Source organism: Salvelinus fontinalis, chromosome 12, assembly GCF_029448725.1.
Source record: "Salvelinus fontinalis isolate EN_2023a chromosome 12, ASM2944872v1, whole genome shotgun sequence".
NCBI lineage: Eukaryota > Metazoa > Chordata > Actinopteri > Salmoniformes > Salmonidae > Salvelinus > Salvelinus fontinalis.
The window spans coordinates 38,473,455-38,498,802 of record NC_074676.1 but is presented as its reverse complement, the minus strand read 5'-3'; the positions used below and the strand labels follow the sequence as shown (position 1 = coordinate 38,498,802).

General features: G+C 40.9%; 1 protein-coding gene across 5 annotated transcripts; it reads left to right on the top strand.

Annotated features, from left to right (window-relative positions):
* Window positions 1–6,229: 6,229 nt before the first annotated feature.
* dazap1 (DAZ associated protein 1) lies at window positions 6,230–24,340 on the top strand. 5 transcript variants are annotated; one of them, XM_055940685.1, is made up of 13 exons: window positions 6,230–6,362; window positions 7,587–7,627; window positions 8,225–8,391; window positions 8,903–8,968; window positions 9,429–9,533; window positions 9,838–9,886; window positions 13,077–13,159; window positions 17,705–17,852; window positions 18,121–18,150; window positions 18,717–18,869; window positions 19,468–19,635; window positions 21,969–22,061; window positions 23,483–24,340. In XM_055940685.1, the coding sequence occupies exons 1-13, from the start codon at window positions 6,331–6,333 to the stop codon at window positions 23,653–23,655; spliced, it is 1,308 nt and encodes a 435-aa protein (XP_055796660.1). In that variant the 5' UTR covers window positions 6,230–6,330; the 3' UTR covers window positions 23,656–24,340. The 5 variants fall into 5 exon arrangements, with proteins under 5 accessions (XP_055796660.1, XP_055796659.1, XP_055796661.1 ...); XM_055940684.1 differs by having other exon boundaries at window positions 9,426–9,533; XM_055940686.1 differs by lacking the exon at window positions 21,969–22,061 and having other exon boundaries at window positions 9,426–9,533.
* Window positions 24,341–25,348: the final 1,008 nt, after the last annotated feature.

Genomic DNA, 25,348 nt, shown 5'->3' with positions numbered 1-25,348 from the left:
AATCAAATTGTATTGGTCACATACACATGGTTAGCAGATGTTATTGCAAGTGTAGCGAAATGGCACAGTAGAATATAATATAATACATATTTTAGCATTTTAAGTATAATACAGGAAGGCACAATTTATAGTCCAATATTTACACGTATTTTAGGGAAGAGGAGATTGGTGGCCATGTTTAAATTGTTCAGTATTTAGCTATTATAATAAGAGTGGTAGCAGCAGTTATGATGTGTGTGTGTGTGTATAGATGGATGTGTGTACTGAATGTCTGTGTGGATGTGTGCGTGAGTGAGTGTGTGCTAAGGTGCGGAGAATCAGAGCAGGTGGTCAGTCCAGTTCCTGTGTTCAGCAGTAGGGTTGCAAAGGGTCGGAAACTTTACGGGAAATTTCAGGAAACTTTCCCATGGTAAATTAAGCCCGGGAATTTGGGGAATTTTGCTTAAATTCATGAAAAAAGTTAGCTTATAACAGTGAACCTGTTTTTGTGGGATTCACTAGGCAATTCTAGGTATTGTGGCATATTTTGGTTGAACTATCCCCCATTCAATGGAATTGCAACCCTCTGCATGCACAGTGCATTTGTAACAGTATAACTTTAAACCGTCCCCTCGCCCATACCCGGGACCTTCTGCACACATCAACAACAGTCACCCAAGAAGCGTCGTTACCCATTGCTCCACAAAGGCCGCGGCCCTTGCAGAGCAAGGCGCAACACTACTTCTAGGTTTCAGAGAAAGTGACGTAACTGATTGAAACGCTAGTAGCGCGTACCAGCTAACTAGATAGCCATTTCACATCCGTTACACTCACCCCCTTTCAACCTCCTCCTTTTCCGCAGCAACCAGTGATCCGGGTCAACAGCATCAATCTAACAGTATAACTTTAAACCGTCCCCTCGCCCCGACACGGGCGCGAACCAGGGACCTTCTGCACACATCAACAACGGTCGCCCACGAAGCATCGTTACCCATCGCTCCACAAAGGCCGCGGCCCTTGCAGAGCAAGGGGCAACACTACTTCTAGGTTTCAGATCAAGTGACGTAACTGATTGAAACGCTAGTAGTGCGTACCCGCTAACTAGCTAGCCATTTCACATCCGTTACACATTCTTCCATCACATGTGCATTGCACTCTTCCATCACATGTACAGCTGATTCTCAAAATCTTGCACACTAATGAGATGCTATTGAGCCCACACTACTACACTGTCTGAGCCAAGAACTACATGCTTTCTTTTAAGGTTTTGATTACAATACTGGGTGGGGTGAATATATTTTATATGACATACATGATTTTTTGTTAACTAGTAAATAGTAGCCTACAGCAAAGTGTGTTTAAATAATGTCTAACTTCTTAACAATTTCTGCTAGTTAGTTTTTCTACCATGTGGGTTTTAGCTTGCTTGAGCCAGCTAACTGCGGGGTGTTAATTCACCGGTTTCCATACATTTCATTTTAAAACATTTATTTTACAAAGGAGTTGTTTAATCTAAATGCTTAACTATTTATCTGTACATGGAATTGTATTAGGGTTTTCCTAATTGTTTTCAAATCTTTACAGGAAAATGCCACGGGCACTTTCAGATGTGTGGAGACATTTCACTGCAGCTAATGTAGAAGGAAAAGCTGTGTACATTTGCAAATACTGTGCCAAATCATATGTGAATTATGCAACAAAGATGCAGAATCATCTGGCCAAGTGCATAAAGTTCCCTCAGCGCTCACAACAAGCAACCTCTGACAAAAGTCCCGCTACTTCTATTCGAGGTGAAAATGATGAATCAGACACCTTATCGATAGCAACAGCTCATGGTCCTCCTGGAATCAGAAGTGTTTTTGACTCAATGGAGGAACGTAGTCAGTGAAATTCTGATGAATGTCTTGCTCGAGCTGTGTATGCAACTGTTTCCCCTCTGATGCTCACAGGCAATGTGTATTGGAAGAGATTTCTGAATGTTCTTTGCCCAGCATACACCCCTCCAACCAGACATGCTTTATCTACTCATTTGCTGGATGCAGAGTTCAACAGAGTTCAAGTGAAGGTCAAGCAAATCATAGAGAAAGCAGACTGTATTGCAATCATCTCTGATGGGTGGTCGATAGTTCGTGGGCAAGGAATAATGAACTACATCATCTCCACCCCTCAACCAGTATTCTACAAGAGCACAGACACAAGGGACAACAGACACACCGGTCTCTACATTGCAGATTAGCTGAAAGCAGTCATCAATGACCTTGGACCACAGAAGGTATTTGCACTGGTGACAGACAATGCTGCAAACATTAAGGCTGCTTGGTCTAAAGTGGAGGAGTCCTACCTTCACATCACACCCATTGGCTGTGCCTCTCATGCATTGAATCTGCTCCTCAAGGACATCATGGCACTGAAAACAATGGATACACTCTACAAGAGAGCCAAGGAAATGGTTAGGAATGTGAAGGGTTATCAAGTTATAGCAGCAATCTACCTCACCAAGCAAAGTGAGAAGAATAAGAGTACCACATTGAAGCTGCCCACCAACACCCGTTGGGGTGGTGTTGTTATCATGTTTGACAGTCTCCTGGAGGGGAAGGAGTCTCTCCAAGAAATGGCCATATCACAGTCTGCCAATATCAAGAGGATCCTCCTGGATGATGTATTTTGGGAGAGAGTGGTAAGCAGCCTGAAACTCCTGAAACCTATAGCAGTAGCCATTGCACAGATTGAGGGAGACAATGCCATCCTGTCCGATATCCAGACTCTGCTTGCAGATGTAAGAGAAGAAATCTGTACTACACTGCCCACTTCACTGTTGCTCCAAGCAGAGGAAACTGCAGTTCTAAAATACATCAAAGAGCGTGAAGACTTCTGCCTGAAGCCCATATACTGCAGCGTACATGTTGGACCCCAAGTATGCTGGCAAGAGCATCCTGTCTGGTGCAGAGATCAAAAACGCCTATGGTGTCATCACTACCGTGCCTCGTCACCTTGGCCTGGATGAGGGCAAGGGTCTTGGCAGTCTGGCAAAGTACACTTCCAAGCAAGGGCTTTGGGATGGAGATGCAATATGACAGTTGTGCCAACATATCTCATCAGCCACCTGGTGGAAGGGACTTTGTGGATCTGAGGCTCTTTCCCCTGTTGCCTCCATCATCCTCCAAATCCCACCAACATCAGCCAACTCAGAGCGCAACTGGTCCTTGTTTGGGAACACACACACCAAAGCACGCAATAGGCTGACCAATACAAGGGTTGAAAAATTGGTGGCCATCCGGGCAAATTTGAGGCTTTTTGAGCCTGACAACGAGCCATCATCAACAAGGATGGAAAGTGACAGTGAAGATGAGGCCTCAGAGTCTGATGTTCAAGAGGTGGACATTGAGGAGGTCCAGGGAAAAGACATGGAAGCCTGAGAGGAAGACAACCAAGGCTTTAGTTCCTAGACTATTATTTTACAGGTGTATGTTGAAAATGTTATTGGGAGATGCAATGGATCATTGGGGATCATTCAATATTCCCTTTCTTTTGTTGTTCAGTGAAATCATCCCATGTGAAGAGTCAACTCATTTAATTACATTTCAATTTGTAACTAAATAGTTTTTATTTCTATTGGAAGGATTTAATCATTTGCAATTATGTCTACTTATGATAAGGTAAAAGGTTTATGTTTCTGTCTCCATATGATATGGTAAATATATCCAATGCAAAAAAATCTACATTTAAATGGTATTAATATTAATTTGCATATTTTTCTGTTAATTCCCACATATTCATGTTAATTCCCATATATTCCCGTTAATACCCACAGAAAGTTTCCACCTCTGAATATTCCCCAAAATGTGCAACCCTATTCAGCAGTCTTATGGCTTGTAGATAGAAACAGTCTCTGAGCCTGTTGATATCAGACCTCATGCTCCTATACCGTCTGTCCGACTGTAAGGGAGTAAAAAAATCCTAGGAAGTGAATAAATCATCGGTGGGAGTCTTTAGGCTGCCATTGACTAACACTGAGAAAAACGTATTGTTAACACCTAATCATAAACCAGTCCCCTGAAGTTCACACCAGATATATTCTGTTTATTTTAAATACAGTAATTAGGCCTACATAGTCTTGTAGGCAGGTAATTACAGTGAAGGTTTACATTATTATTATTATTGTTAGACTACCTAATCATTAAAGGCCTGTTTGCGGTGTGTTTGAGTGTGTCAATTACTACTAAACTGATTCAAAACAATGATCACTGTCTGAAATGGAACACAAGTAATGTGAAAATCATTGAGTGGCGCAGCGGTCTAAGGCACTGCATCGCAGTGCTTGAGGCTTCACTACAGACCCGGGTTCGATCCCAGGCTGTGTCACAGCCAGCCGTAGCCGGGGAGACCCATGAGGTGGCACACAATTGGCCCAGCGTCGTCTGGGTTAGGGGAGGGTTTGGCCGGCTGGGATGTCCTTGTTCCATCGCGCTCTAGTGACTCCTTGTGCGGGGACATGCTTCCATTCAGCCACAAGAGCATTAGTGAGGTCAGGCACTGACGTTGTGCGATTAGGCCTGGCTCACAGTCTGTGTCCCAATTCATCCCAAAGGTGTTCAATGGGGTTGAGGTCAGGGCTCTGTGCAGGCCAGTCAATTTCTTCCACACCGATCTCAACAAAGCATTTCTGTATGGACCTCATGCTGAAACAGGAAGGGCCTTCCCCAAACTGTTGCCACATAGTTGGAAGCATAGAATCGTCTGGCATGTCATTGTATGCTTTACCGTTAAGATTTCCCTTCACTGGAACTCAGGAACCTAGCCCGAACTATGAAAAACAGCCCAAGACCATTATTCCTCCTCCACCAAACTTTACAGTTGGCACTATGCATTTGGGCAAGTAGCGTTCTCCTGGCATCCGCCAAACCCTGATTTGTCTGTCGGACTACCGGATGGTGAAGCCTGATTCCTCACTCCAGAGAACATGTTTCCACTGCTCCAGAGTCCAATTACGGCGATTTTTATGCGCTACTCACTTCAGCACTCGGTGGTCACGTTCTGTGAGCTTGTGTTGCCTACTACTTCAGCGGCTGAGCCGTTGTTGCTCCTAGTTTTATTCTATTCTAGACATTTCCACTTCGCAATAACAGCAGGGCAGAAATTTGACGAACTAATTTGTTGGAAAGGTGGCATCCTATGACGGTGCCACGCTTAGTTAAATAATGGTTAAATAAAAATACAAAATAAAAATGACGATGCCATGCTTAAAGCCACTGTAGTACGGGCCATTCTACTGACAATGTTTGTCTATAGAGATTGCATGGCTGTGTGCTCGATTTTATACACTTGTCAACAATGAGTGTGGCTGAAATAGCTGAATCCACTAATTGTGTCTATATACTTTTGACCATGTAGTGTATCTTTGACCAACAAATATTTGTATTCCCAGTCATGTGAAATCCATAGATTAGGGCCGAATGAATTTATTTCAATTGACTTATTTCCTTATATGAACTGTAACTCAGTCAAATCTTAGAAATTGTTGTATGTTGCGTTTATATTTTTGTTCAATGTATATCATTATGTCAACCCTTCAGAGCCAAGTCACTGCATGGCCTCCACTGCTGTCCTCTCAGGTAAATCCATGAATGCGCGTCAAAGTGCAAGACCACGTTGACCACTGTAATAGGTCAGAGGTATAATCAGTCACCTGTGTAGCAATGGTTGCAATTGGCAGTGAACTCTTTGATGATAATGCTGTCATTGTCAATCAGATCAAAGAGCAATGAAAGGATACTGAGTGTGATACAAGATTGTCATCTTGGAGAGTCAAGACTTGATCAACTAAATCTGCACCCCTGATTGATGTAGATCTAGGCCTACTACACAATAATCTGCACTCATAGAAAACATAAGCTATAAACTATTGTTAAAGGGTCCTTGTGAAGAAAACATAAGCTATAAACTATTGTTAAAGGGATCCTTGTGAAAAATGTAGCTCCTGACCTACTGGAACAAAATCAACCAGGCTGCTTATTTTGTGGTAGGCTAGTAGGCTTACAAAGTCACCCATTCTATCTCCTTGGTCCATGGTCAAGGGCATGCACTCAGTATATGTGCCTGTGCAGGTCAGTATTATTTTATTTTCTGATCTAATTTGTAAATGAAGAGACTACATCTTGAATTTCAACTACATATCCCAGAACTGGCCCCGTGGCAAACATGTCGTCATTGCGCAGATTCAGTTTGAACCAAAAGCAGAGTGACCTTCCTCTGGTATCAGTACAGTAGCTACAGTAGAGGGGCGGTAGTAGCTACTGAAGCAATACACCGAACAGGTGACAGCACACCAGTTCCCTGCACACTAGCCTAGAAATGAACAGCAACTTAGCCGGAGATGAAGTTGGGTAAGATGTGATCTCCATATAATTAATGACAATTAGTTAAATAGCTATATACATTTGAACTTGAATCAATTATTACTGTGATAGATCTCACCCGCATCACCACTTTTACTCAGCTAGCATTTTGTTAAGTAAATGTACTGGTAGCTAGCTAGATAGTAAGCGAACGTTAGTTGACTTTAGCCTAGCTACTACTAGCTAATCATTTGGAAACGCATGACATTGGTTTAGATACCATTTAAACATTACTTTTCAAGTTGTCATTGAATAATTCATTGAACAACTCAACTATTTAGCTAACAAGCCACCTAGCTAAATAGAAACTGAAACGAGTCAGCAGCTACAATGTTAGCGGCTAACTAGCAAGTTACTATATTTAGCTAACGTTAGCTATTGTGTTGTAAAAATGTGGGCACCGCACCATCAGGGGTCGAAGCTTTGCTATCTTCATGTTTACGTTAGTTGTTGCCAATTTATTTTGAGTGTGATGGTAGAAGTTTGATTGAAGTTGACAGATTAACAGATTTTCCCCAAAAAATATTAGACAACTAGCTAACGTTAGCTAGCTAACGTCTTCAATTGTAGCTGGTTGCTGGCGCGAGTTTTATTGCCCTGTTACTCACTTGATGAACTTGATAGAGGACTCTTTCAGGGCATTGGATTGAGAGGATTTGGATAATGTTGGTTTGATCTATCTAAATTATCCATACGAAATTATAGTTGAGGCTATGGTAACTTGCCTAGTTTTGAATGTCGGCATACAGCTGATAAGAGTATAATGTCAAATATGTAGCTAACATTAGCTAGCCTAGATCGATGTGCAGTTAGCGCTATTTTCAAGATCCAGCGGGGATCATGTATTTTAGCTAGCTAGCGAACGTCTCTCTTGCCTGGTTTATTTTAGCCTGCCCTGGATACGTCGCAGGAGGAATAAAACAAAAAAAGACCTGAAGTATTGTCGGGGCTAAACAAGTCACCCTCTATATTCCAGCCTTTTAATAGGACGTTTTGTGTTGATACGAATCATCAGCTACCTACAGAAACACCCGCTCAAATACAACTCAAGCTATTGTAAGGTTGCATAAAAAGTATAGCTATGTGGCACAGTCACTTAACTAATAGTCACACATTAACGCCACAAACCATTTGAGAATGGTTTATTGTGTCCAAGGACTGATGGACCATCTCAAGTGTCCTCAAAGGACGGCTTTTTTCTTAATTTTATAGGAAACTGTTTGTGGGTGGCTTGGACTGGAGTACAACACAGGGTGAGTCAGCTGTCTACTTACCAACCTGTCAATATTAGGTGTATTGCAATGCAGATAGTGTTGTGCTTGTACATGAAAGTGTCTGCATGGAAATGTTGTTCTGGAGTACCCAAAGGGTTGCATGTTATCATGTATTGCAGTTAAACCACACATGCAGGCTTTTCTCATAATTGCTCAGACCTAGTAGCTTTACATGAGTTTGTCTTCAGCCACAGGCATTCAGAGCCCTTCTCTGTATCATGCTTGATTAGACAGTGTGTGTCTTTGCGCCACACTCTTCACTCTGACAGTGTTTTCTGAAGTTATGAGCAGTAGCCACAGTACTATGTATTTCTGTGTGTCCTTCCTTGGGATTACCTTGTGTGTGTGGGGGGGGGGGGGCTTTCAATGTGAATGATATGACTCTTATTTGTTGAAATCTCTATGCCCTGCCTCCAAAGATACATGCCTGTAATGTAAATGTATTATTCATGCTTTGCATCCAGTGAACTTTTGAACACATTACCCATAATGTCAGGACACTAGGCAATGTATATATCCCTGAAGGATTCTGTAACGGCATCGTCCGACTCATGTCAATGTCCTCTTTTCTATCAGAAACTTTGAGAAACTATTTCTCGCAGTATGGGGAAGTAGTTGATTGTGTCATCATGAAGGACAAAACCACAAATCAGTCGCGGGGCTTTGGTTTTGTCAAATTCAAAGACCCCAACTGTGTCCGGACTGTACTGGAGACCAAACCCCATAATCTCGATGGCAGAAATGTGAGTGTGAAATACGTGTCTTTCCGATGATGTCTTTTGTAAAGTGTGAGAGAAGGATTAAGCACTGAATGGGAATGGGGACTTTTTTCAGTAAAGTATTACACAGAGCTAATGAAGTAATAGTGAACCCATAGCGTACACTGGCATCTTCAGAAAACAAAAGGCTGGCTCTCTGAAGGACATCCCTGGACTGTTCTGATGAGCTATATGTAAAGCAGGCTGAATGTTGCCTGTTCAGATGCTTAACAACATGTAACAGATAATTAACTGCAGACAGTGCGTTTTATATGCACCAATATGAACATGGCCATTTTTCTATAATGAAGGTTATTTTCTTGCAATTAAATTGATTTATTTTAAATTGTGATTTACAAGTTAATTGTATTGCACATATTTAATTTATTCCATTTGTACGTGGCCTTATTGAGTAGGATAATTCACCTGATAAATTGTAGAGAACATTTGAAGGTGCTTTTTCAATGAAGGCTGAGATTTCATCCTTTGCCTTTAGATTGACCCCAAGCCATGTACCCCCAGAGGAATGCAACCTGAAAAAGTACGAACCAAGGACGGCTGGGTAAGGAGCGTATTTCATTTCGCGGAGGCTAGGTACTCTATGTCCTCTATAGAAATAGGGCACCACGCCTGGGTAGAATGGATTGAATTGGATCCTTTTTGTCCTTTGATAAGCTGGGTCCTATCTGCCTCTAGAAATCGCGTCTGTCACACTGAGGCTTATTGCTGTTAACATGACTTCTGCTAAAGAGCTTAAAATGTAATTGTTAGACTAAGTGATTCTGTAAAAATGAATTACGCTGCAATCCTGAAATAGCTTGTCTCAGTAATGCTGAAGCGAAGGCACTAGTGCACCCTGATCTGTGTGGACTAGTGTTTGCATCGACGTGACATTTATACCTCAGGGCAAAAGGAGAGAGAAGCTAATTTCTTCTCGACTGTCTAGCTAGATGATGGTGAATTGCCTCGTCTTCAGTGTGATTCTCGATCTGGCTTTGAGACCCCATTCTTTGTTTCAGAAGGGCAGCAAAGCTGACAGCAATAAATCAAAGAAGATATTTGTCGGTGGAATCCCCCATAACTGTGGTGAACCAGAACTCCGGGAATATTTCAATAGATTTGGAGTGGTGAGTCTTGTTAAGATGCTGTATACTGTATTGTATAGCTTTATATATTTGTTTTATACCTAAAACAGTTACCAGGATCCAATACAGGAACTGCTTCTTGGAAGACCACAGGAAAAATAAAATTTTCTGTTTAAATGCCATCAATTTGAGGATGTAGAACGTGTCAGTGTTCAAACCATAGAGATCCTATTAAATTAGTATTCTAATTCCTAATTCTATGGTTCCAACTGAGAGATGCATGCTATGGCAATACTAGTGAGTCTGAATCCTAATGCAGCCCATGTTCTCCTTTGTGTAATCCAAGGTCACAGAGGTGGTAATGATCTATGACGCGGAGAAACAGAGGCCCCGAGGTAAAAGCTGATCTCGTTTTTCTCTTCCATACCTCCCATCTCTAAATCTCATGACAAACTATTCTGACCCAAATAGGATAAGCACATTCATTCCCCCTCCACCCCACCCTCAATTATAACTATATCCCCTGTGTCTTGTGGTGGAACATCTTTTTCATCCTTAACCATTGAACTTTCCCCATGCAGACCTGTTTACATGGTGAGAAAGTTGAATGACGTTGGCATTCATTTAAGACATCTTCCCTTGACTTTGTGTGACAGAATCAGCTTCTGATGCGTATAGACTACATTTACACAGGTAACCTAATTCTGATCTTTTGCCCTATTATTGGCTAAAGAGCCCATCTGATTGGTGGCAAGAATATCAGAATTGGGCTGCCTGTGTAGACGTAGCCCCTAGAAGTTTTTGTTCAATTAGGAACATGTTAACATGAAATAAGCTTATTGAGATGAAGGTTATTGTTTTTTGTTATTCAAGATGTGTGAATAGATTTTGGGTCTCATTTCAAACTTTCATATTCTTTGACGTAAGTGCTAACATTCCTCGTTTAGTTTGACTTAAATGTTGAAATAACAGAGCTTCACCTGTGTATTGATAGAAAACAAGGACAATTATGCAGATGATTCTGCAAAACTACCTCTAACTTCCTTCATACCGGACACAGAGACATACAAATGGTATCCACAAGTTAATCTGACTCTGGGAAGTAGATAAAAGGGTGCATTGCCAAAATCCCGAAGTATCCCTTTAAGTCAGGGGTGTTCAACTCATTCCACGGCGGGCCGAGTATCTGCAGGTTTTTGTTTTTTCCTGTCAATTAAGACAGACAACCAGGTGAGGGGAGTTCTTTACTAATTAGTAACCTTGATTGATGAATTAAGTACAAGGGTGTTGCGAAAACCCACAGCCACTCGGCCGTCCGTGGAATGAGTTTGACACATGCTTTAAGTGGAAGTCCTTACTCAGTTCCATCTGTTTAAATTAGTTGACAGTTAGAATGACAAGACAAGCATGGGTTGATGTAATTTAGGCTGGTCAGTTCTCTCAGAACAGTTTAAATATACATTAGTTTGGTATGTTTGCTCAGAGCTGTTTCTTTTGCACTTGTCCTACATAGCAATGATGCAGTGGTCATGAATGAATTCCATAATTTATTCCCCCCTCTTCTCCTTCAGAATCCATTGATCTCTTTGGGGAGACAAACAGAATAGTTTGTCATCTGAATTTACACGATGATACACAGCAATAACCCTAAGATAATCAAGGATAATATCCAGACTTTTCTTTTAATAAAATATATTTAAAGTCCGGCATTGAACTAAGTTTTCTTTTTTTTAGTTTAGACATGTCTGATATATCTAAAAAATATATATATCATGTGTTTTCCCGTATGTAGAAAGTTAAGTATTTTTGTAAGTAAGCCCTTTCTATTTTTCTTTCTCTCTTCTCCTTCTTGTGAATGGTTTGAATGTGATTAATGGTGTCTCTTAAGATTTGTCTTTTCTCCTTTAGGTTATTGTGTACTGAGTGGTATCACAGAGGTACAGGCCAGATGTAAAATCCCCAAATGGAATGTGCAGGCTGTCAATTTGGGGTGTATACAAAGTTTAGAATCATCATATGAACTGAGTTTTGTTGCGCTGAGCAGGACCTAGGATGTTTTGACACTTGTATTATTTTCTAGGAATGTTTGCGGCTTTCAGTTTGCAGCAAATGTTCGACTTGAATGTTACCAATATGTCTCTAAATGCTTGAACTAAGTTTTGAATCTAGAATAAGGACAGGTCATCGATGGATGGTATTTTTAGTTGTAGATCAGGCGGCTTGGGAAGGCTTGACATGATATTAGAGGTTTCAAAATCTATTTTGTCTCAAAGGACATTGAATTGGAATCAGGTTAGGTCCCTCAGTGGAGATGTTCTCACAACCCAATTCTGCCACTGGTATACATTCATCAAAATTAAACTGGTTCAGTGTTGTGTGCTTTTGCAATGGCAAACTCTGAAAAGTTTTTTAGAGCCTTGGATGTGAAATCCCCATAGACCTTATCAGAACCAGGACATTTTGCCAATGTTTGCTTTCTAAATGTACAGTTGAATCAAAGATGGTATGGCTATGCTAAATTACAGTGCTGTATATCCATAAGTTCAGCTAGAGCTCTTTTTCATATCATGAAGAGACTATTCATTGTGCTTAAAGGGTGTGAGAATAACCTAGGGTCTATGTTAGACTTTGTCTATTTCAATGTAAAGCTACCAGAGGATTCACCATCAATCCTTTATCAAGCCTTTGTTGATTTGCTACTTAATTTCACTTTTTTTGTTTTATATAGTAAGTGTTAAATCCTCACAGAGTGCGGTTTTTCTCCTTGTTTTGAAGGGAACTTTGTTTATCCCCCATGTAAACTCTTGACAGCATCAATAGTTGTTACTTACACATTCGGAAGACAAAATGGCCTATATCTTTGTGTTGCTGTTGTAAGTAATATTGTAATTTTCCATTTAGGCTTATCCTGGCTGACTCAAAACATAAAACCAAATTTGGGAAAGCTTGGAGAAATCTTTAGACATTGTACAGTTTCTGTTTCTCCATTTTTTGTTATGCATTAACATTGGATGCTGCCAGTTTGTGCTGCACAGAAATATGCCAAGGGGTAGATCAAGGTGGGGTTTGGATGAAACGGCATGAAGTCACATCAATAGCACAGGTCAAATTGGAATCCAATATAGAAATGAATGCTTTGAGACCACTCAAATGTGTCTCAATCTATAGTTTTTATATTCCTCAGTAGTTCCACTGACTACACTGCATGTAAATATATTACAGTTGTATATAAATTACATTTTCAATCCCCTATATAATACATGAATGCAGTACAAGCAAATGTTACTTAAATTTACTTTGCTATGTTAGAAGTATTTACAAATATTTTAAAATACTGAAACCCTAGAGTTAGCATGGAGAGGATTAGTGCACAGTTTATTGGATGATAAAAGTGCCTCTGCCCCCAAACTTAAACTTGTGTATTGCTGCAAGTCAGCGACAGCATCCAAGCCCCAGGAGCATCCAAGCCCCAGGAGCCTCCAGCTCAATCTTGATGGATCCCTGTCTTGCTGACCCCAATACTGTTCTTCATCTTGTGTTGTCACAACACCCTGCTACCTTGATTCACTCTTGGTCGTTGGCTAGGTTTTGGATTTATTACTTTCGAGGCCGAACAATCAGTGGACCAGGCTGTCAACATGCATTTTCACGACATCATGGGCAAAAAAGTGTGTAGTTGTAGTTTTATTTTACCCTCAAGATCAAACAGAGGCTTGGGCGACGGGAAGCATTGTTTGGCGCTGTTACCTTTTGGAGTTACAGCTCTTATTTCCAGGGGCCACCAATGAGGTTGGTTCCTCTTTCATGAATGCCTAAAGCTCCTGTAAACCTCATGATAATGACACGGCTGAAGATTACTGAAATTTTGTACTCCAAATATTTTCCTAAAGATCAGGGCACAATTTTTTTTCTTGGCTGCAACCTGTCAATGGCCTGGTTGGCCTTGTACTTGCTGCAAATAAGACTTGGTCTCCCCTCTGAAATATTATGTACAACTCCTGTAGTCGCCCAAGGCTTTGTTTATTTTGACCTCTCCTTTAGGGTGTTAAAGGTATTCCATATCTTATTTAAAATACAATATTTACTCTGGCATTGGAGATTCAAGTTGCCAGTTTTGGAGCATATAATGGTAGATAAGCAGGGGTGAAAGTAGATTTTATTTCTTCCCGGTACGGGATCTCATATGTTTGCACGCGATTACGAGGGCCTGATCATAGAATTATAAATAGAATCCCTATTAATTTAATAGGATCTATAATTTTACTAAATTTATGTATTTTAAATAAACACAACCAGTCATGATGTTTTCAATCTGATTGTCAAACATATGCTAGCTGTTCCTGTAGACTTCCAGTCATTGTGCTAATGCTAGTTAGTGTTGGCTCGCGAAACTATCTCTACCTTCATACTGGACGCAGATACAGTGGAGTCTGAAATTATTGACACCCTTGATAAAGATTAGCAAAAATGACTGTAAAATAATTAATTAAAATACTGAGTTATTGTATACAACATTTTTTTATTTTATGCTAATTGTTGCTCAGAGAAAGATTTTGTTTGACAATCATAAAAAAATAATTTTGTGTAAAAATTGACACCCCTGTTTTCAATACCTTTCAATAATTCACCTTACGAGGATAATTTTACTTCCACTGGTCCTGCGGCCCTTGTTAAGGTCAACGGCATCATGAACTTTACCCAGTACCAGGACATTATTTTTTTTTTATTATTTTTTTTTTATTATTATTATTTTTATTTTTTATTTTATCCCCTTTTCACCCCAATTTTCGTGGTATCCAATCGCTAGTAATTACTATCTTGTCTCATCGCTACAACTCCCGTACGGGCTCGGGAGAGACGAAGGTCGAAAGCCATGCGTCCTCCGAAGCACAACCCAACCAAGCCGCACTGCTTCTTTAACACAGCGCGCCTCCAACCCGGAAGTCAGCCGCACCAATGTGTCGGAGGAAACACCGTGCACCTGGCCCCCTTGGTTAGCGCGCACTGCGCCCGGCCCGCCACAGGAGTCGCTGGAGCGCGATGAGACAAGGATATCCCTACCGGCCAAACCCTCCCTAACCCGGACGACGCTAGCCCAATTGTGCGTCGCCCCACGGACCTCCCGGTCACGGCCGGCTGCGACAGAGCCTGGGCGCGAACCCAGAGACTCTGGTGGCGCAGTTAGCACTGCGATGCAGTGCCCTAGACCACTGCGCCACCCGGGAGGCAGTACCAGGACATTTTATCCAAAAACTTGGTTGCCTCTTCCAGGAGGCTGAAACTTGTCCGCAAGTGGATCTTCTGGCAAGACATTAAGCGCAAGCACACATGAAGAAATTGTTAATTGACTCTGTGCTGTTATTCTCGCATGGTGAGGTATTGAAAAAAGGGGTGTCATATTTTGACCGTAACCTTTTTGTGAGGAAAAAAAGTGTGACTTGTTCAACTAAATCTATTTCTCTGGGCAATTGTATTAGTATAAAATAATGATTTTTTTTTTAATACAATATAGCTCAGTATAATAATTGCTAATCTGTATCAAGGGTGTCAATCATATTGAACTCCACCGTACATAAACATTTATATCCACAAGTTCATCAGACTCGGGAAGAAGATGATAAAGGGCCACATAGCCAAAAGGAAGATGATGATGATGATGATGATGATAAAGGGCCACATAGCCAAAAGGAAGATGATGATGATGATAAAGGGCCACATAGCCAAAAGGAAGATGATAATGATAAAGGGCCACATAGCCAAAAGGAAGATGATGATGATGATAAAGGGCCACATAGCCAAAAGGAAGATGATGATGATGATAAAGGGCCACATTGCCAAAAGGAAGATGATGATGATGATAATATGGGCCACATTGCCAAAAGGAAGATGATGATGATAATATGGGACACATTGCCAAAAGGAAGATGATGATGATAATATGGGACACATTGCCAAAAAGATGATGATAAAGGGCCACATTGCCAAACTATCCCTTTAAAACACCAAAAATGTAATGACATTCAGCTATCATTATGCCTACACTTGTAGCCTGAATTGATGTCTGCGCATGTCAGTCTCAGCCAGTCATCTGCCTTTATAGAAATGTCAGTGTTCTCGTTGAACCACCGCATTTGCATCGTAAGCCTGTATACCACCCATTTTCAAGTCCGTTCGCTAATTTTTCATCCGGCTGACATGCTGTCATGATAAATGTTGTAAAAGCCTACAGTTTTCTTGACATTTTGTTTTAATTATTGTGATAGGCTCATGTTTTACCGGTACGGTGTAAGTCCACTTTCTTTTGCCGGGAAGACGTACCGGCTTACTTTCACCCCTGGAGATAAGTGTGTATTTTACCACAAAGAAATCACCTAAAGGATTGGTCTTGTTCAGTTATATTTTTTTTCTTATTTTGTTGGCAGGTCACTTACTTTTTGAGCTATTTGATATATTTCCTATTCAACTTGTTAAAAAGTGAAACAACCTCAATTAAGTGACCTCAGTTTAAGAATCTCCATACTGTGTCGATCAATTCTGACAACCAAAATGGGTGGGTCTTTTTCAAGGGCTAGTTGAAGCCCCTATTCATTCACTACTTTCTCCCAATGGAGATTTCTTAGCTAATTGGGTGCCTAAAGCCAAATTTTTGTGATACCAGCAGAGTTTATTTATTCGTCATTTATAGTTTTAACAAAACACTTTAGCTTAGCTACTTCTGAGACATTCTCTCTTATAGCAGTAATTATCTTGACAAAATCAATTTTAAACATTTGGGAAAAATTGCGTTCAATACTCCGCCCCCCCAAGCGAGGATACGTAACGTCTTTTATTGGAAGAGAACATTAAATGTTTTTGACTTATTTACAAATGTTTCATAGTTTAACCCTTTCTGACCTCGTTAAATGTACAAACTAAAGCCATGTCTGTTCAGAATTGATGTATGAGACCCTACCTACATTCTGCTGTACTCATACCGACTCTCCTTGACTTTGTCCTGATTTCCAGCAGGAATTGGGGCTCGACTTGAGATATTTTTCTTGAGTTGACATTACCTTAGGCTGGGCTTTGGGGAATAAAAGTTATAAAATTAGAAAGTGGAGCACATCAAACTGTGGCACAAATCCCAGGTCTGCTGTTGGAGTGTACCGAAGTCGTTGTATCCATCACTCCAGCTGCGATGCCCGAGGGAGAGGACCCAGGTATCTGCGCTATAGGCGGGGGGGCCACTCATGGAAACGTGCCTGTAATTAGGTCGACAGAGAAGAAAGAGGGGAGCCAAAGAAAGTAGCACCACCTTAAAGCAGGGGAAGAATTGCAATTTGTTTTCCTCATGCAAGGTGACCCCAATAACTCAACCTCTATAGAGCCTAGTCTATTTCTATCTAGTCTCCCCCCTAGTTTTAAACCCATTTTCGCTCTGGTAAACTGCTGGTATCGCTGTTGCTGGCTAGCTACAGCAAGTGACACTACCATATTTTTTTTTTTTAGGGCAGATAATGGCTGGTAGCCTCGCAAACCATCTGGCATGTTAAAAGAACAGGCTTTTCAACCTCATTGAATGTTAGACCAGTCCAATACCAGGTGCTTCTATTCTGTGTGAGATGAGCAAATCAGATGGGTATTAGTCAATTAAGCACCATTGCAATTTTCTCCATTATCTGACACGGTATGAAGATTCATTTCTATATTGACTTATGACTATCCATTTCTATTGTCTGCATGTTTTACCTCTTATTCTGATAGATATGATACACATTTCTTTCTACATCCATTTCCCTCTGAAATTCTACTCCAAGTTAAACATAATTGAGATTATTTAAGCGTTAGCCCGGGAAAGGTAAGTCTTGACCTTCCATTAGATGTTTTTATAAAAATTAAAGGGCATAAAAAAACAGGAAATAGGAATTCTATGTTTCTCAGGTAGACCAGCTGTACTGTAGTTTTCATGACGTTTTTAGCACCATTTTACATAATTTTTATGCAATTGATTTATCTTAACCCTATTGTGACTGATATACCTGAGAAACATATTGTTAAGCAACTTTTTATCTGTATTAGGCAGCAGTGTTGGCCCAGGTAAGATGTAAAACAGAACCCCTCTCAAGCTGATATGTTAAAGATAAATATTTGTAATGGGTGAGTTTAGATAAGGAAGCGATTTTGGAGATAAATTACTGGTCTTGCAATGTGTGTCCTCCTTGTCCTTTGTCCAGGTGGAAGTGAAAAAGGCTGAACCTCGGGACAGCAACGCTCCTGGCCAGCTTGGACCTAACCAATGGGGACCCAGAGGCATCCTGAGTGCAGCCAATGGTTGGTCGGCACAGCCTGCCCAGGGCTGGCAGCAGAGTTATGGGCCTCCGGGTGAGTGGGAGACCAGCCAGGCACGGCTCGATCTCTCAGACCAGGAACATGACATTATTTTATAACTAGAAGAAAGATAGCATTGGAAACTGTTACAATGTCTGATGCCTTATGTTATAACATTAACATTGTATTTCTGGGTCAGCACTGAAATGTAACTTTGAGGAATGGTCAACTTACTGACAACAGTACCGTAGTTACCAATTACATATGGCAAGATTGGTTTTGTGCCAGCATAAATAAACTGTCAACTATTTTCTCTTTGAAGGAGTTTGGGTGTCTACAGGCCAGCCCTTGGGTATGTTTTGTCCTTGAATCACTTGACCGTTTCAGACATCTCACTAACTTGCTGTTTTAAATAGTAAATTGTCTTGTGACAGTTAGCTTATCAAGAAAGTATTGTGACAGACATTGCCTTGCACTTTGTATTTTCCATATTGACCAATTAGGTATTGTCCGTTAAGCACCAGTGTTATCACGGTGTCAGCTGTAATGGCTGAGGTCACTGCTCATTTCCCTCAAGACAGATAATGGGCTTAATGATTCTTACCTCCCGTCACCCTCGCTTGTCATGTATCATACAACCAACCCCCAAACAATCCTAGCGGTGTTCCTGTATCTTAGGTCAAGCAAGTGCTATTGTAGCTTTAATGCTGGAGTTCTAGAATGCACCACATTCATATACAAGTTGCATTTTTGTTATTTTTGACACTGTTCTCCCCATGTTGAAAATATTGTCTAATGTGCAGTGTCTACTGACGGTCGGTTTCATCTAGGGTATATCTGAGACTGAACATGTAGCAATAGACACCTGTCATCGTGTGTGTATGTATATACGTAACTATACGTTGTGTTCTGTCTCAGGTGGATACGGGCCCCCTTTATCTGCGGGTCGTGGAGCTCCCGCACAGCCCCCCTCGCCATTCAACGCGTTCCTCGTCACAGCGGCCCCGGCGGGGGGGTTTGGGGCACCTCAGGCCTACGCTCAACAGGGATACAGTACACCACCTCAGTTTGGTCAGTAGCTGTGCTGTATTGTCATTAAAAAAAAAAGTGTTTACATTTATGTACATTATTTTGTTTTCATATCGTAAATATTGTGATTAGCAATATTATGGGCCAAATTATGATTGCAGTGTTTTGCTTTGTTAAAAACATCTACACACATTTACAAATACCTCTTAAGTATCTCTGAAAGGTCCGTGCGAGTTTCATATACAGGCATTGATGAAAGTCAGCTAAAACAGAAAATGAAGGAGGAAAATCATTGTACTTTCACTGCCAGCTTTGTCTTGAAGAAATTGATAGCAGGTCTGCAGCACTAGCAGTGCTGCAACACCAACAGTAACACACACGTTTATGGTTCTGAAATATATTTTAATGTTGTTTTCACAAGAACGTTAATATAGTCTTCACAATATATTACTTTATATTACCAATATATGATAATATCCTAATATCGCCCAACCCTACTGCCTAGGGTTGCATCTCCTACAACAATAATCATGTTATGTTTCTTTTGATTATTATAACCTGTATGAGATATTAACATTTTATCATTGATAGTTCAGAATGTACAACATTATAATGATTCTTCCATCTGGCACTGGTTTAGGGTACAGTTTTGGCACGCCTCATGGTGACCAGTATGCACCACAAGGAGTGCCGCCCCCGCCCACGACTCCAGGAACAGGGCCGCTAGGGTTTGCTCCAGCCACCACACCTACTCAGGACATGAGCAAAGCACCCACGGGACAGCCGGACTTCCCTTACAGCCAGTATGGTAAGTAGAGCCTCCATGCAGTCCTCAGCCCCGCCCTCAACTCTACTGTTATTATGGCCTATACTGGATGGATCCATTATGTTGGATGCTTTATTGGGTCAACCGCTCCCTTGCCAAAGCTCATTACTGCAATCCTCAAACAAGCAGGAGCTTGCCTTTTGGTACAATTTAGCTTTAATGGCATCACAAGCATACACACGCTTGCATACATACCCTCCAGGCCATGGAGATGCTATAGAAGTCCCACCATACCCAGGAATCTTCAGTGCCACCTTTTTCAGCATTTTTCCAGGTGGGGCTGTGGAATAATGGGGATGGGTAACCCATGGTAGGTTTGAATTTGATCATCCTGCCTCAATGTTTTTGAGAGGAGTTTGAATGCCCACCAAACTGCAGATAAACCAGGTAGATATTTTACTAGCAAAAGTGACAGGCAGTTTGGCCAACTGTTCCCTTTTTGTCACTGACTTGGTTGGCTTTTCTCTCCTGGCAGATGGTGTCGATGGATCCTGCATGTTATTTTTCTCTTGAGCGTAATTGTCCTGAAACCAATATTTTCCTACAAACCGATTACAGCTGTTATGAGAAGACTCAATGCAATACATCAGTATGAAATGTATCAGGATTTTTCCAATTACTCTCCAATTATAATTATTGTACCAATAAATCCAGCATTGTCATCAATTGTGGGGCTTTTGCACAAGGTCTCTCCCTCTTTAAACAAAATGCATTGGTAAATCCTTGCTTTTTGGAAGGTTAATTTATGTAGCCTATTTAGTTCATTCTGTGTTCCCCCTCATTTCCTACTGGCATTTATCCTTCGTAAACTAAATACAATGGGGAGACACAGACTTGGATATATTGCTTTGTTAGTGTATAGCTCTTCAAGACAGTATACACTCAGTGGCCAGTTTATTAGGGACATCCATCTAGTACTGGGTCTGTCCCCTCTTTGCCTCCAGAACAGCCATATTATTTGGGGCATGGATCCTACAAGGTGTGGCGTTCAAATGTTGCTCAATTGGTAACAAGGGACCTAACTTGTGTCAGGAAAAATTCCCCACAAAATTACACCGCCACCAGCCTGTACCGTTGACACCAGACATTATGGGGCCATGGCCTCATGCTGCTTACGCCAAATCCTGACCGCCATCAGCATGGCGCAACAGGAACCGGCATTCGTCGGACCAGGCAATGTTTTTTCCACTCCTCAATTGTCCGATGTTGGTGATCAGGTGCCCACTGGAGCCGCTTCTTGTTTTTAGCTGATATGAGTGGAACTCGGTGTGGTCGTCTGCTGCAACAGCCCATCTGTGACGAGGACTGACAAGTTGTGTGTTCCGAGATGCCCTTCTGCACACAACTGTTGTACTGTTCCATTATTTGTCTGTTTGTGGCCCACCTGTTAGCTTGCACGATTCTTGTCATTCTCCTTCGACCTCTCATCAAGGAGCTGTTTTCGTCCACAGGACTGACGCTCACTGGATGTGTTCTTGTTTGTCGCACTATTCTTGGTATACCTTAGATACTGTGGTGCGTGAAAAGCCTTAGGGGGCGGCCGCTTCTGAGATACTGGCACCAATGATCATGCCACGCCCAAAGTCGCTTAGGTCACTCATTTTGCTCATTCTAACGTTCAATCGAACAGTAACTGAATGCCTCGATGCCTGTCTGCCTGCTTTATATAGCAAGCCGCTGCCACATGACTCACTGTCTGTAGGAGCTAACCATTTTCGTGAACGGGGTGGTGTACCTAATAAACTGGTCACTGTGTGTATATCTATATTCTACCATAATTTATATTTGACTATATAAATTGTATATTTCCCTCTAACTGTCAGGTGTGAGATTCCCATCTTGTTCGGTGTTTCATGCTTGTGCTTTGCATACCCATCCTGCTCTTAACCATTAGCGTCAGCTGACTGATTTTAGAATAATTTAGTACAGTAACCATAGCCACAGGCAGCAAAGGGCATTAGCAAGTAGCCCATCTACCCTATGTGTTTCTAATTCCAGATGTATGTGATTTAGCAGGAGTCTAACAGCAGATAGAGAGAGTGTAAGGATGTGTGCACTGATTTAGCAGGAGTCTCACGGCAGTCAGAGAGTGTGTAATAAGGATGTGTGCACTGATTTTAGCAGGAGTCTCACGGCAGTCAGAGAGTGTGTAATAAGGATGGGTGCACTGATTTTAGCAGGAGTCTCACAGCAGTCAGAGATAGTGTTAATTTAAGCCAAGCCCCAGGTGGCAGGTCTAAGAAGGGGACAATTTTAAAGTAAAGTAGACTCTCTATCTGGGTTCAGTCAACCTAGTCTCCTCGTCTCCCTGATAGGCTTGGGTAACTACCCTCAGGAGCCCTCTTCCTACGGACCAACGCGTCCTTCTCACAGTAATGGTCAGGATGTGCAGGGAGAAAATAGTGCAGGTAGGTGTGAGCATCGTCTTTTCCAACCACCAAAAGTACAGTTCAGTACATAGACATATAACTGCAACTTTAATGTTCCCTTGCATACTTTTGCCCTGCATGTACTTTGGTATGTTTGTGCATACAAAGTACATACTCCTAGATCAGTGGTAGTCACACTTTTTCAGCGGGCACCCCATTTTTTTCCCCCTCCAGAATTTCTAGGGACCCCACCCCAAATCTAATGACACAGCCTTAAAATTGTTAACTTTAACATTTTACATCAACAAATTATCTTACATTAATTTTCATCTCTTATCAAAATTAAAATAAACCAATAAATAACTTTTCTAATTCCTTCTCAAAAACATTTGTATATTGTCCCATTCAATAATCTCTACACATGACCTTTTGTTCCCCCACGACCCCGACTTCGAATACCACTGTTCTAGAGTATACTAAAATACAGCTACAGTATTCATTGACTTGAGGTTGAGTTCTTTTTGTCCATATCTCAAGGTATGAATATTAAATCTAACTGTTACACATCTCATTTCCTATAGTAGCTGTAGTTTGTTATACTAACAACATCTGCATCCTCACTTTGTCCACTCTCTCTCTGCATAGCTTTGCTGTTATAAAGGGGATGATCTAATTGGCAAAATGCGTTCGTGGTGTACTATGTTCAACATTGTTTATTTTTTATCTTGCTCTCTGTTATTTTGCGCTGTTATTCAATGTGATGGCAGTCAATTCACTTGTTGTTTTTCATATGCCATCTCCTTATGACAGCTAAAAGAATGATAATCTAAGGGTATGAAGCAAAAATTACTTTTGGCTGGTGAACGAATACCCAATTATATTTGATTTCTCTGGTCATATTAGCCCCTCTGCTATTAGCTCTTCTTAATTCTTTCTTCCAGCCTTGTATTCTACCATTTCTATTGTTTCATTTCATTAATTTTTTTGTTACTCTGTACTGTCCGACATGAGTTGGAACTGTTCAGACCTGTCTTCACTGAATGTATGCAGTTCCCTGCTTCTCTGACTACAGTGGATTGCAGGGAGATGGTGCCATCCAGTGTCTGGGGGGAAAAAACGTGTGTGCTTGTGTGACTGAAAACTGATTTAAGTATTTGTTATACTGTTTTCCTTTTGTTTATGCCTTTCACAAGAGTTTAGATTACATCTTTGAATCCTCAATTATAAGTCAATTGATTTACACTGGAAGCGCTCATTCCTAATTGGCTAACCAAACTCTGAATGTAGGTTCATGGAGGCTCACGAAGGAAGGAATACAATATTTAACATGAACATTAGAAGGCTCTGAAACTATGATTAATGTATTTATTATAGGTCAAATAAGGGACTTTCACTTAGCACCATTTACGATCCTGATAATGAACCTCTCTTCCCTGTTCTCCACCTACCCACCCTCACAGGTTATGGTCAGGACCTGAGTGGGTTTGGGCATACTTTCGCAGACCCCAGCCAGCAGACTGCCCCTTACGGGGCACCAACAGCACAACCGGCAGTGGGACCCCAGGCTACCGCAGCCGTTTTTGCTCGAGTACAGAATCACAACGTAACGGGCTTCCATCCATACCGGCGCTGAGCGTCTTCAACCGCCACAGCGCTCAGTTCTAAAGTCAGGGAAATGTGTTCTGGTGATAAGCAAAACTGGATTTCTGGATTGATGTTTTTTGGAACACAAATACACACAATTTGAGAAAAAGTGAACTCATAAAACCAGGGATTCCAATTACTTCTGTTACTATGTCACTTGATGTAAATGTTGATGTAGGACTTTTGCATAACCTGTTGAAATGAAAGAACCTTTGTTTCTCCCCCCATGTTTTATAGTAGGACTTAACTACTTTGCAATAGGTTTTGATTTTCTGGTCAAACAATAGCACAGAGAATGGAAAAATTATATATATATATATATATATATATATATATATATATAAGGATATGTATATTTATGCTGGATACAGAAATGAAAACAGGGTCTCAAGTTTCCTCAGCTTTAAATTCTAGGGAAAATGTTTTTATTTTTCATTTGGTGGATTTTGTTTACTTTCTGAGCCTTTATTTTAAAGTTTGTTTAAAATGGAAAATATGAATATATATTATACACAATTTGTGCAATTTTTTAAGACAATTTTGTACTAAAAATGTACACTTTGCTTGTTTTTTATTTAAAGATGTAGACTTCCCTCAGGTGGCTGTTTGAGTGCATTTTGCACTTATGCAAAAAGAAAAGGAACTTATTTCAAATAAAAGATATCCTGCCTCTTGTTGGTGTCCTGCATCTTGGCCATAAATGCTTCAACTTAAATGTCACAAAATACGTTGGAGTATAACTACTAGGTATTGGTTAAGACTACCGGATTCTTCTAACCCCAGTGGCCTTGGGGTTAGTGTTGCTACCCTGAGATTGGAAGTTTGTGCATTTGTTCCCCGGCCAAGTCATACCGAAGACTGTAAAAATGGGACCTGATGCGTCTCTGCTTGGCACTTAGGCTCTTGCCCTATGAGCTGTTCCGACTTGGACAAGCCAAGGCTCGTGCAAGGCTACTTACTCATGCACTACCGTACCTGTACTACACAAAAATGACTAAAACCATTAAAATAAATTAGATAAAAGACCACATAGTGTGGAGTTAAAGTTGTACAAATGACTTACTAGGCCAGATAATAGCCTAATAGCCAGATAATAGCATTTTCCTAAACCCTGACAATATGATGCATTTAAACTGCTGAGTCCTCCATGGAAGTGAATGATTTGGACAATCATCAGTAGATGGCGTACCAGTGCTAAAAATAATGATCTAGTATCACAATGTACTGTATGTTTGGTATCAGCTTGGATTGAATACCATGTTGCTTACACCTATCAAATTATTTTGTATTTACATGAATCATGAAGGGGTAGGAGCTGTGTTTCTGGACAGGGCCACAGTCTGGGCAAAAAACATCCATGGACATTTTCAAGGGTGAAATACAGTGGAATTATAATAATGGACCATGTTTCACTTACTATATCAACTAAAACCTGAATGTTCTGTCACACCCAATCAGGTAGGCCCCCCTAGATTATCAAAAATATATATTTGCATACATATAAACACTGAACATGTCAATGGTTTTCTCTCCCAAGGTAATGCCAATAGGCTCAGCGGGCTAACAATTCTGCGTTGTGCAGACCACACATTTTCAAACCCAGTTGGTCTCATGCTTATACCGTGGAATAGCCATCATGAAAGATTATTTTACCTATCATTAGCCTAACTACATTATCATGG